The following is a 13,317-nucleotide window of genomic DNA, read 5'->3' on the forward strand; positions in this document are numbered from 1 at the left end:
TTTCTAATTCCGAATTTTACTTCTGTATTCGACACTATAGTTTCCTTACTTGCTTTTTTGTAGGAAAATCAATGCTTGCTTTTGCTTCATAGAAAAGGAAACTAAAGGAAGAGATTTACTGAAGAAAAATAGTAAAGAAAGAAAATAAGAAGGGATGAGAAATGGGAATAAGTAAAAAGTTGAAAGGGATGGCAAAGGAGAAAATGGAGAGAAAAATCAGGGAAAGATGGATCAACATACTGAAACAGAAGAATTTGAATTTCAGTGAATTTATACACCTATTAGAAAATGAAATGATGTAGGAAAACAGTTTTGGGTTTTACAGTTTAAAAATGAAAACAAAAATAGCTTAATTGCATAGAAGATTAAAATAGGAGATATTAGTGCTTTCTAGTAAGATAAAAAACATGGATTTTTTTTCCTTCAGTGCTAGTTATGTCATTCAGTGGAGGGGAGAGAGGTGTCTGCTGGGAATGCCTGGGAACCAATGATGATTCTGTGATTATCAGTCAGGACCACTTGTTACCACTGCCTTTTTAGGAAACATAGCTGTGAACATGTTTTTGTGACTAGTTTTTTTATTTTATTTTATTTTATTTATTTATTTGAAAGAGAGAGTGAGAGCGCAAAAACAGGGGAAATGGCAGAGGGAGAGGGAGAAGCAGGTTCCCTGCTGAGCAGGGAGCCCAAGGCAAGGAGGCTGAGGCAGGGAGGCAGGATTTGATCCTAGGACCTTGGGATCTTGACCTGAGCCGAAGGTAAACACTTAACTGACTGAACTAGATGACTCGTTCTTGTAATACCTTTGAGTATTATATAGTGCCTATTTATTCCTATTTAAAAATTAGGACTGATATAGATAATTGACACTGTGTTGATTGGTATTTTATTATAAATGGTCTAGGATATGTCATTGAAAGATTCAGGGGCTGGACAGAAAATATTTTGTTCTAATAAGATTAAAATCAGCAAGTTTTACTCTGAATTAATAAGTATGTCAGAATGAATTTTTCCATAGATCTCAGAATTACCGCTGTACAAATAGATAAAATTACAGTGTTTTATTCAAAAGAGATGATGGCATTTTCCTGTGTTGTTTTTTTTTTTAAAGATTTTACTTATTTATTTATTTGACAGAGAGAGAGAGAAAGATCACAAGTAGGCAGAGCAGCAGGCAGAGAGAAGGGGAATCAGGCTCCCCACTGAGCAGAGGGCCTGACGCCGGGCTCAATCCCAGGACCCTGAGATCATGACACGACCGAAAGCAGAGGCTTGACCCACTGAGCTACCCAGGCGCCCCAAATGTGTTCTTTGATTCAAGGAATAGTTATTGAGTTCTTGCTACGTGTTAGGTACTGTTCAGGCACAGAGCATAAAGTAGTGACTCAAACAGGAAGTGTTCTTACCCTATAGACGACTCAACTTCTGTGACTGGACAGATTGGAACAGACTGATAAACATTAACTATGAATTTTTTTCTAAAACAGAAATGAAGAGATTATTTTCTTTATGTATGGAGATGACATTTGATAAATTTGTCAACCTTTCTTAGGGTAGGGAACAATCTGATTTTTGTATAGTGCTCTGGATTTCTTACTGACCTGGTGATTTAAGGTTGTGAAGAAAAGTGAGCTTACCCATTCAGGCTTCTTAAAGGTATCCAGATAATTTGTGGGGGGAGAAAAAAAAACCAGTTGAACCAATTATTCTTACTATAAAAGAAAAAGTAATTATTTAAATGGGTTTTCAAATTCTAATATTTGTTTGGGAAACAGCCCTTGATTTTATTATTCCAGTTCTTTAACATCGATTTTCTTTGTGAATTAAGATAAATCCTGTATTCATAACTTTGTTTACTAGCAGTGGCTAATTTTAAGAGCTATCTTGAATAGAAGTAATTGTGACTTTAGAAATATTAGATTTCAGATCTAGTATTATGGAGAGTTATTTAAGGCTAAGAATTAGAAATACTCATCTCTAATGCTATGTGTGCAGGTGCCTTCTATCATCTGGATCATAAATTCCCATTAGAAACTTATTTTATATATATTTTTCAGGTCAGCTCATTTCAGATCAGGTGGCAGAAATCGTATCTAAATATGATCCCAAAGTTTATAGCATCAAATATAATAACCAGTTAGCAACTCGGACTGCTCAAGCTATTTTTGATGACAGTTATTTGGGTGAGTAAAACTAAAATATGTTTTCATTTTCTGGAGTTGCAGTGTTCCTTTTCCTGTATTCACATATGCTACTTTAAGCTGGAAAATCTTTTATGTTGAAATAGATTAAGATTTTTTTTTTAAATATAAAGAACAGGAACATAACAGTTTCAGATTGTTATTGAGTACTTAGGTTATATTTCAGTAGTTGAAATTTAAGAGTGGTTATTTATACAATGATGAATAATAATAAATAACTTATTTATTTTTATTTTTTAATTAATTTTTTTTTTTGAGAGAAAGAGTGCATGAATGGGGAGTGGGGCAAAGCAGAAAGAGAGAGAGAGAGAGAGAGGCTCCAAGCCCAGCACAGAGCCTAACTTGGGGCTCATTCTGAAGACGTTGAGATCATGACCTGAGCCAAAACCCAGAGTCAGCTGCTCAGCCAACTGAGCCACCCAGGCACCCCAGTAATAATAAATAAGATTTAAAGTGTGCTTGCATATTCTAGGCATTGTTCTAAATGCTTCATCTGTATTAATTGACTTAATCTTTACAACAAGTCTGTAAAAGTATAGTGCTATTATTCCCATTTTGTAGGTAAAGAAACTAAGGCACAGAGGCAAAATAACTTGCCTAAAGTCACTCATGTAATAAATTGCTATTCTAAGATTCAAACCCAGACAGTCTGACTCCTAGGCTTCTGTTTACTGTATTATTCATGATGTTAAACTATGGTTTTTAAGACTTACTAAGTTTTGTTACCTCCCTTTAAACTTCTCTTATTAAACCAAGTACATATGACAGAAGCTATACTTTGCTGATTGAGGAAATCTATTATTTGTTTCTTCTTTAAGATGAATTACAGATTTACCATTTTAAAAAAATTGAGATATAATTGACTTGTTATATTACTCTTAGGTATACAACATAATGACTTGGTATTTTTATATATTGTGAAATAATCACAGTCAGTCTAATTAACATCACCGCACACAGTTACGAATTTTTTTTTCTTGTAATGAGAACTTTTAAATTCTACTCTGTTACAACTTCCAATATACAATGCAGTATTATTAATTAAGTCACCATGTTCTCATTACATCTCATGACTTATTTATAAGCGACTGTTTGTACCTTTTGACCACTTTTATGCATTTTGCCCATCTGTGGCCCCTTGCCTCTGGCAATCTTAATCTTCTATCTCTTCTCCATATCTATAAGAAATTTACTGTTCTTAACAGATTCCTTTGTAAAATTGGTAAAAGTCTTATTTTTCTAATAGAGCTATACTATTTGAATGTTTAGCTATTTCCTTTAGATTCACTTACCATATGCATATGAATCTTTTACCCCTAGAGAACAAAATAATTACATTACTAAGGGAATTATTTTCACCCTTGACCAATGCAGGGCTTAGGTGCGTCAACCCCTGTGCAGTTCACAAATCTGCGTGTAACTTTTGACTCCTCCAAAACCTAATTAATTGCCTGTTGTTGACCGCAAGCCTTAGCAATAACACAGTCAATTAACATTATAGGAATATTGCATATTGTAGGAATATTGTATATTCCTACAATAAAGTAAGCTAGAAGAAAAGAAGATGTTAAGAAAACCATAAGGAAAAGAACACACATTTACAGTACTGTCTATATTTATTGAAAAAAACCCGTGTCTAAGTAGGTCTGTGCACGTTAAACTGCTTGTTCAGGAGTCTGTCCTACTTGAAAATATTTTCAAGGAAAGCGTACTCAGCAAGTATGCTATAGGTAACTGTGTGTGCCCTGATGGTGTTTCTCATTTTGTTCCTCCTTCAGGTTATTCTGTGGCTGTCGGAGATTTTAATGGCGATGGCATAGATGGTATGATGCACTTAAGCTATATTTAATTCTTTTCTAAAGACATAGACTAAGCATCTGAAACAGGTGCCATTGAAAAACCTCAGCAGTTAAAGAGTTTGAAAACATTGCTATATAATGTAAGAAGAGAAATGAGGGAGATGTTAGTACATGACTTGAGCAGGTCTCTATTAAACTTTCTCTAGCAGCTGCTGAATGTTGAGCAAGCATGTTGCTGGGGGCCACTCTGTCTTTCCCACCTGCTCCTTTCCAGCCCCTAACATTGTAGTTTATCTTCAGCTTCTTCCTTCTTACTTTCAGTAGTTTGAGTCCTCTTGGAAAGGCTTAGTTTCTCCCTTCTGTAGATGTAATTTGTAACTTTCTGGGTTCTGCCTGTAAGATTGTTATCCCATCCTCTGTCCATCCATCTTTCTTCTGAGCTCAGTTTAGGAATCAGAGACTGCCTGGTTTTGACCATATTCCTGTGTCACTGCCACCTCTACCCTATTTCACTTTGTTCTGTATTATTTGTCATTACTATAGATACAGCCTTCTTTTGTTCTTAGGTCACTTTATCTTAGCCATTCTTTTTAATAAGATTACAAATGCCTGAGGGCACACATGCATTTATTTGAGGGTTCTCAAGAATCTTTCTGTATTTTGTAAAGATTTGATTTTTGTAGTTAAAAAGTACTATGGTCATTTATTCTGGAGTACCAGTTTTTAAGATTTTAAAATTTGTTTTCTACTGAAATAATAAAACAGAACTTAAAGTTTTCTGATATGTCCATTTCCTCCTGCTGTTTTCAATATTGGTCTTGAAAGTGAGTAATCGTGTTTTTCTTTTCAGACTTTGTTTCAGGTGTTCCAAGAGCAGCGAGGACTTTGGGAATGGTAGGAAAATTAAAAGGAATCTAAAAAAAAACTCTGGGTTGTCTTATATTTTACTATATTTCATATGCTTTTGTTTTTCCTCCACAGGTTTATATTTATGATGGGAAAAACATGTCCTCCTTATACAATTTTACTGGTGAGCAGGTATGATTTTAAAATGTTTTGTTTATTTAACATTTTAACATCAGCATTCCTAATGTTTTGAAATTTTTCTTCATAACATCATAATGTTTTACATTGACTATATAATAAATATTGGTTTAATATTCAGTATTGTAAATATAAAATAGGCTTTAAAGAATTCACCTTTAACCAAAGTAATTTGTGTAAGCAGAGCCTTTTGTAATTGCACATTATGGCTTGCTTTTTAAGGAAACACAGAAATTGCACACATACATGTTGTATACATAAAACCACAAAAACTTCCTTATTCTTTGCTGATGTCATCAAATTCTCCCTTAAGAAGGGATCTATGCCTTTTAATTTCATTTGATGCAAAACAAAACCTGGCACAGATATGTACATTATAGATATTATAAGTAAACTTCATATGTAGTACATGAAATAAAACATTCTTCAGTTAAGGGCGCCTGGGTGGCTCAGTGGGTTAAGCCTCTGCTTTTGGCTCAGGTCATGATCTCAGGGTCCTGGGATTGAGCCCCGCATTGAGCCCTGCTGAGCAGGGAGCCTGCTTCCCCCTCTCTCTCTGCCTGCCTCTGCCTACTTGTGATCTCTCTCTCTGTCAAATAAATAAATAAAATCTTAAAAAAAAAATTCTTCGGTTAAAAAGTAGTACTTTTAATTTTATAAGACTGATGAATCACTGACCTCTAACTCTGGAACTAATAATACATTATATGTTAATTAATTGAATTAAAAATATTTTAAAAATAAGGTACTAGACATTTTCTGCAGGTATGGGCATCTTATAACATTTTGATTGTATATCTCAGAGGATTAAATGACAAGTTAGGAATGACAAAGGGAAAATTAGTAGGTACAGGAAAAATATGTATCTTCAAGCTCACTTCTTGTTCAGTAGAGATTGTTGGTCTGTGTGAGAGGATTGATAGAATAAGGAAGTAGACTCATGATCTCCAGAAACCTCATGTGTGGCAGTCAGGGTTGGCGCACAGCACAGAGTGGCCTGCAGCTGACGGCTGTTAGAGTTGGGACAACGGTGGTTATCCTTTTGTGTGGCTGTGACTTCATGACCTCCAGCAGCTTCTCCTGTTGGACGCCCATGTGTGTCTCTGGATCATGTTGTACACAGTCCATGAAGCTTTCTTTATTCCTCCTCAGCTGTTTTGTGGTAGGGGGAAAATACAGGTTTTGCTTTAGGACAGAATTAGGCTCTAAATTCTCAGTCTTATTGCACTGGACAAGGGATATGCCACTGTAAATCTGGTGGATCATTTGTAAAAAGGGGGATACTCGTAACTTCCTTATGGGGTTGTAGTAATAATCAAATGAAAACGTTTCAGTCCTGGTGCTTAGGATAACACTGTCTCAGTAAATGCTCTGGTTTCTTTACACTTTCAAGCAGAGCACCCTGCAAGACTAGGACCCAAAAATAGTATTCTGTTAAAGTGCACTGCAGATACAATATACTTCATACACATGCTCTGATCTTGTAATTGAATACAGACTGCCCCTTCCATTGTCTTCAGTTGTACTGAATCAACCCAAAATAGATAATGTAGGAATCTCCTGTATCATTCCCTCCTGATAGCTCCATTAATCAAATTTTGGAAGCTTTGCTGACTTTACTTCTTTTGGTTTGTTGGCTCATTCCTCACTTTAGCTCATCTTTAAACTGTCATCTCTCTTAGTTTTGCTTTGCATGTTGGGCTATCTCTAGAACTTTTCTTTTCACATTTATTTCCAGCCAGGCTGTTCTGTCTGTGATGGTCCAGTCTCCTGTAGTGGGGGAAAGGACATTCCTTCACTCTATGCATAATCCTGTAATAAATCCAAAAACATTTCTACTGTGTGTAATTCAAAAGCAAATCCACTGGCAAGTCATCAGTTGAGACGTGAGACAAGAACAAAGCCATTCCAGTATCTCTCTAACCAGTGAATTCTGAGAGTAGCAGTGATTTCACATAGGGAGAACCAATTATGATCTATTAATAATTATTATCTATTATCTTTATTGCATAAACTCCCACTGATAACTTCTTGGGCTCATTTTAAACTTCTCTCTGTGACTGTATGGCTTTCTGATAGTGTGTCTGTATCTGGCACCTGTTGGGTAGTGGAGAGGAAGGGAGATAGGAGATTAGCCCTGGGAAGGAGCATTGATTATACTTGGACTTAAGTAGGATGTGTTGAAGACACTGAAATAATATACACAGGCTATGTTTCGCCCATACATCTAGGAACATAAAAAAGCCTCATTACCTGATTGTGTTGGTAGTATAAACAAAAGAAAAGAAATTAAGATTGAAACACTATGTGCAGAGAGAAAAAAATAACCCAGATATTAACTGTCCAAACTAGTTGGAGGAAATGTAAACATTTCATTTTCTTTTTGTTATCCAGATGGCTGCATATTTTGGATTTTCTGTTGCTGCCACTGACATTAATGGTGATGAGTAAGTTTAAAAAGATGTTTCCAGGAACAGTTTTCCTCTCATGTTTATGAGTGCTTTACTAAAACTAAACATTTTTTCTTGCTTCTTTGTCCCCTTCCTGCTAATCTTTCTATTTAAGGAAATAGTTTGAAGCAACCTTATCATGAATATGGGAAAACCTTTATGTTGTTCATAATTACTTTCAGTAGCTTTTTTGCTATGAAGGAATAAAGTAATTTTTATGAATTACTCATGGTTCCTTATAGGAGTTGGAGGAAGGTTTGAATTTGAAATGATTCTATGCTTCAGTTTGGTTATTAGAGATACAGAAGAGGGAAACTGGGTTTTATAAGAAAAGATATTGCTAATAGATGGAATTTGAACTTGCGTTGGTGACGAAGATTCTGTTCTTCTAGTTATGCAGATGTGTTTATTGGAGCACCTCTGTTCATGGATCGTGGTTCTGATGGCAAACTCCAAGAGGTGGGGCAGGTGTCCGTGTCTCTGCAAAGAGCCTCAGGAGACTTCCAGACAACCAAGCTGAATGGGTTTGAGGTCTTTGCAAGGTTCGGCAGTGCCATAGCACCTTTGGGAGATCTGGACCAGGATGGCTTCAATGGTAAGATCAAATTCAGCAACGGTGGGTTCCTAATTTTGTGTCTTCCCTCAACTAACAAAGTTTGTACCAGTAAATCTTCCTAGAAAGAAGCGTTTAATTGACAGTGACATACTAGGTTAAATAACAGGGGCTCTTTTTTGTTCAAAAGCAGAGAAAATTAAAAAAAAAAAAAGGATTCTCATGAGTTATTATTCATATAGCCTCAAGTTAGAATTTTGCAGTAGTAAATATCTGAAAGGAGATCTGCCTTCTTAGGGAGCCCAGTGGAAGGTGGGGATTTTCTCTGTTCTGCTTAGCAGCAGTGCCCTCTACTGTTCCATTTGGATACAAATGTAAAAAATGCACCCGGGTACATTGTCAAGGCCCTGTTTACTATAATTGAATCTCTCAAAGGTTTGATTGGGCATTCATATTTTTAAAGCCATAACTTTGTTGTGGCTGTCTAAGAAATTCTAAAGGTGGTTATAACTCCCCTCGTGCAGGCAAGTAAAGAATATAAGCTCATTGTTTTATGATATTCCCATTTAATACTGTAATTAATAGCCATAGGTATCTTTAAAAATCAAAGTTGGCTTTTATTTTAGAATAAAAGCTAGATTACAAATTATCAAAACTTTAAAAAAAAACACATTACAAAACTGTGGAGATCACAGAATAGAGTTGAGTGGTTGGTTTTTTGAATAATCGATAATATTTAGGAATATGCCCCTTAAAATTTAAAGAAAGTTATAAATGAAAGAGAAGAATTAAAAAATACAGTTGACTTGTGTCTTTCAAGTAGTAGTGGAAAAGAAAACATTTCCTAGGCTTCAAGACCACTCCACTCCTGCGTCTCGGATAGTTTGGAAGTGTCATTTCTGAGATTAACCCTAGATGTTTTCAGTGTTAGTGAGAACTACTCATGGAGACATCTTGCTTCCTAAAATAGAGTCGTAAAGATCTTTACTACCAAGAGGACATAAATCAAATGGAACTCTGATGTAAAGTTTAAAATAGATCTTGAAAAGAACAGCATAGAACAGATGAAGCTATCACTTACTGATAATAAAACTACTGAGAAAACAGGGCCAGATTTGAGGTTCTTTGTATCTTGAATAAATGTAATGAGTTCTTTGCTATAGCAGGACCTTCGTCTCTGGGTTTTCTGGGAGATCTTGGGCACGTTTGCTGTCTTTGGGTACTTTGTCTTAAGGGTACTTCAGCCACTTTAAATAAAGTTTTCTCAGTATCATGATCCAGCAAGCATCTCATTCTGCTTTCTGTACTTTTATCAAAATGCATTACCTGTGAATATAACAATTATAAACAACAGATAAAAAATACTAAAGTTTTACAAAGATTTAACAGATTTTACTTCTAGAGATGGATACTGTAGAGGATGATTTTGTTCTTCCCAAGTTTCTCCTGGAGTCTTATTGTCCCAAGTAGTAGATTGTGAATGATATGAGCTGTGTTTATGTAACTCTTTACATATACTTAAGATTATTGATTATATGTCTATATAGTTCATATATATAAAATGAGCTATTAGTTATAACCTGGATTTCTTTGTTCAAACCTGATGACATTAACCCTTTGTTATGCCATTCATCTTCTGTTCCTCCCTTTCTACTGACACCCCCTAGAAAACCCTCAGTATCATCAAGAGGGATACTGAAAACAAAACAGTAAAGTTGTGTTCTATAATAATGTGCAGTTTTTGTCCGTACTCCTCCAGAAAGAGGGAAAAAACACAGAGAATAAAAAATGAAATGATCAAAGGAAGAAATCAGTTGAGTAAAAAAGAAGGGCTTTCCAGATTGAATAGATATCAGCCAAGAGAGAAGATGATTAGAATATATAAAATAATGAGAACTATAGAAAGTTAAAGGTAATTTTTTTTTAAAGATTTTATTTTTATTTATTTGACAGACAGAAATCATAAGTAGGCAGAGGCAGGCAGAGAGAGAGGGGGGAAGCAGGCTCCCCGCTGAGCAGAGAGCCCGATGTGGGGCTCGATCTCAGGACCCTGAGATCATGACCTGAGCCGAAGGCAGAGGCATTAACCAACTGAGCCACCCAGGCGCCCCTAAAGGTAATTTTTATTAAATGATTTCTCAACACTGGAGTTGTCTTTTGGGAAATTGTATTTTGATGAATACGTTCTTAATGCATATGTCAAGTTAGAAGTTATGCTTCCCTTTGAAACTTAAGAAAAGTAAAAAGAATCTTACATAATTTAAATGCTACTTTAAAAAAAAAAGAATAGGGGCGCCTGGGTGGCTCAGTGGGTTAAAGCCTCTGCCTTCAGCTCAGGTCATGATCCCAGGGTCCTGGGATCGAGCCCCACATCGGGCTCTCTGCGCAGCAGGGAGCCCGCTTCCTCCTCTCTCTCTCTCTGCCTGCCTCGCTGCCTACCTGTGATCTCTGTCAAATTAAAAAAAAAAAAAAAAAAATCTTAAAAAAAAAAGAATAAATTCTTAGTTGGTGTTTACTGTAGGCCATGCACTGTTCTAAGGTCTGAAAATGAGAGGATAAATCAGAGCTCATTCATGCTCTTAAGGAATTTAGCATCACTAGGGGCAACTCTTATGTAAACAAGTAAACATTAGAATGCAGTCATCACAGCCTTTGAGATGTTCCTGGGCATAATGGTCTTACGTAAAAGATGAGAGATCAAGGTGTCTTTGGTGTGTCAGAGGATGCAGCATTGAGGAGGCTGAAAGCAGTTTGTGTATGTTAAGATATAATTAAGGCAGTTTGGAATGGCTGTCACCTAGGGGCTGTCACAGGCAAGATGGACACATCCTTGCTCTTATGAAAGCTATGTTTTGTGGGGAAACCATAGAATAATCACATAATGGGGAAATTCAATGATAAAGGCTGTGGGTTAAAACAAACAACAACAAAAAAGCAGGTTAGTGTGATAGTGCCTAGATAGTCTGAGAGGGGAGAGTGCATGGGTTCATTGTCAGGGAAAAAAACTTTCTGATAAGATGACGTTTCATCTGTGATTTGGATAAACAAAAGGAGCAAAGCTTGAAAAGCCTTGGAGCAAGAGCTGTTAAGGCAGAGGGAACAGCAAGTATAAATCCAAAGATGGGAACTAGCTTGATGTGTTTAGGAACAGAGGAAATCGCCAGGATTGATAGGAAGGGTGAGGGAGGGATAGAGCTAGGGTGTGGGGAGGTGGGGTGCAGGGGTAGAACGAACAGACAAATCAGGTAGTGTTTAAATGCTTTGGGAAATAATTTAAGGATTTTCAGAAAGAAGGTGACATGATACTAACCTTTGGCAGCTTTGAGGAGAGTGGATTTTAGGGTCAAGAACAGAAGTGGGAGCCAGTAGGTTGCTTTAGGGATCCAGGGAAAGGATAGGAATGGCTTGTCTAGGATGGTACCAGCAGAGACAGGGGAGTGGAAATATTTATAATACATCTCAGAGTTAGAAAAGGTCATAGTGGGACGCCTGGGTGGCTCAGTTGGTTAAGCAGCTGCCTTCGGCTCAGGTCATGATCCCAGCGTCCTGGGATCGAGTCCCACATCGGGCTCCTTGCTTGGCAGGGAGCCTGCTTCTCCCTCTGCCTCTGCCTGCCATTCTGTCTGCCTATGTTCGCTTGCTCTCCTCTCTCTCTGACAAATAAATAAAATCTTTAAAAAAAAAAAAAAAAAAAAGAAAAGAAAAAAGGTCATAGTGACCATTTGCTTTGTTTTGTTTTTAGTAAATTTCAAGCTTGCAATTTGTTTGTGTTATCTTAATACAAGTTGAGCAAGATTGAGATGAAATCATAACTTCCAAATTTCCAAGCCAGACTGCTTCTGCTTCAAAAAACAAAAACCATGTACATCTAAATTAAGTAGAATTTTGAGAGCTGGAATGAACCTTAGATGAACATTTTGACATGCCCACCTTTTTTCCATTTTAAGGCTGAGGTATTTTAAGGTCCAGAAAAGTTAAGTGATTTATCCAAGGTCAGACCCAGAATATCTGACTCCAAGTTAGTGTCATCTCCACAAAGTTTTGCTTGAATCTCCTTAAATTAAGTTGTTGCTTTTGAATAAATAATATGCTACGGAACTTTGAATCTGTATTTATTGTGATAGATGGGTTGTGTGAATATAGGTTTCTCCCCACTGTCCAGAAGTGTAGAGAACTTTTATAAGCAGAGGGGCGCCTGGGTGGCTCAGTTGGTTAGGTGTCTGTCTTTAGCTCAGGTTATGATCCCAGGGTTATGGGATTGAGTGCTGATCATGGCTCCCTGCACAGCGGGTCTGCTTCACCTTTCTCTCTTCCTCTGCCTTGTTCATGCGTGTTCTCTCTCTCTCTCAAATACATAAATAAAAATCTTAAAAAAACGTTAATAAACAGAAGTGGTGTAAAGAAACAACTATCATTAATATATGGAATCTTGTCCAGACCTAGAAAATTTCCCAGACCCAAAAGTAACCTCTCTCAGGCTTTTGTGATACCTTAGGACACATCTTGCTAATGGATGCAAAAAAAAGTTGAGATAAAGTACAGATGTTCACACAGTTCCATGCTGTAGTGGTTTGATGCTGAGATGCTGGATGTAATTTCCCGGGAAAGAGTTTAGGGGTGCCACTGTTGGAGCTCAGAGTGAGCACAGCCTCCAGAAGGTTTCATTGCAAAACAAACGCTGAAGGCTATTTTGGCTTTTCTTTGTAAAAGCGAATCCTCTTCAGATTTCTTTTCAGTTAGCAAAACAGGTACTAATGTAGGTCTTACCTAAAAGCAAATGGTGGTATGTTTGGAAAGCAGAAGCTATCTGTATTAAGATCTTCACCGTGTAAATAATAAGTACTGAGACTTCTCTCTGTCCTTGCCCTCCCTGTCCATCTTCTTTCCTTCTCCTTCCCCTTCTCCTTCTCCTTCCTTCTCTCCAAACCCCCCCCCTCTTTTTTGTCCTACAGATATTGCAATTGCTGCACCATATGGGGGTGAAGATAAAAAAGGAATCGTTTATATTTTCAATGGAAGATTAACAGGCTTGAATGCGGCACCATCTCAAATCCTTGAAGGGAAGTGGGCTGCCCGGAGCATGCCACCAAGCTTTGGCTATTCCATGAAAGGAGCCACGGATATAGACAGAAATGGATATCCAGGTGCTTTCCTAGAAATACATAGAGTTTCTTAGGTTTTTCCGTCCTAATAGAAATAGTTTTAGTTACTGCTCTCTTGATTTATATTATGAGTCCTTTCCATTACGTATTTCAAGTATTGTTCGTACC

The 13,317-nt window shown here is 36.9% G+C and overlaps 1 protein-coding gene across 1 annotated transcript in view; it reads left to right on the forward strand.

Moving 5' to 3' along the window:
• The window catches only part of LOC125095857 (integrin alpha-V), a 105,969-nt gene that overhangs the window by 57,947 nt on the left and 34,705 nt on the right, over positions 1-13,317 (forward strand). Inside the window, exons 7-13 of the mRNA XM_047722401.1 lie at positions 2,058-2,183; positions 3,980-4,024; positions 4,851-4,894; positions 4,982-5,038; positions 7,439-7,491; positions 7,887-8,089; positions 13,000-13,191. Coding sequence (XP_047578357.1) covers positions 2,058-2,183; positions 3,980-4,024; positions 4,851-4,894; positions 4,982-5,038; positions 7,439-7,491; positions 7,887-8,089; positions 13,000-13,191 — 720 coding nt within the window. The remainder of the gene's footprint in view (positions 1-2,057; positions 2,184-3,979; positions 4,025-4,850; positions 4,895-4,981; positions 5,039-7,438; positions 7,492-7,886; positions 8,090-12,999; positions 13,192-13,317) is intronic.

The sequence above is a fragment of the Lutra lutra genome, chromosome 3, assembly GCF_902655055.1.
Source record: "Lutra lutra chromosome 3, mLutLut1.2, whole genome shotgun sequence".
NCBI lineage: Eukaryota > Metazoa > Chordata > Mammalia > Carnivora > Mustelidae > Lutra > Lutra lutra.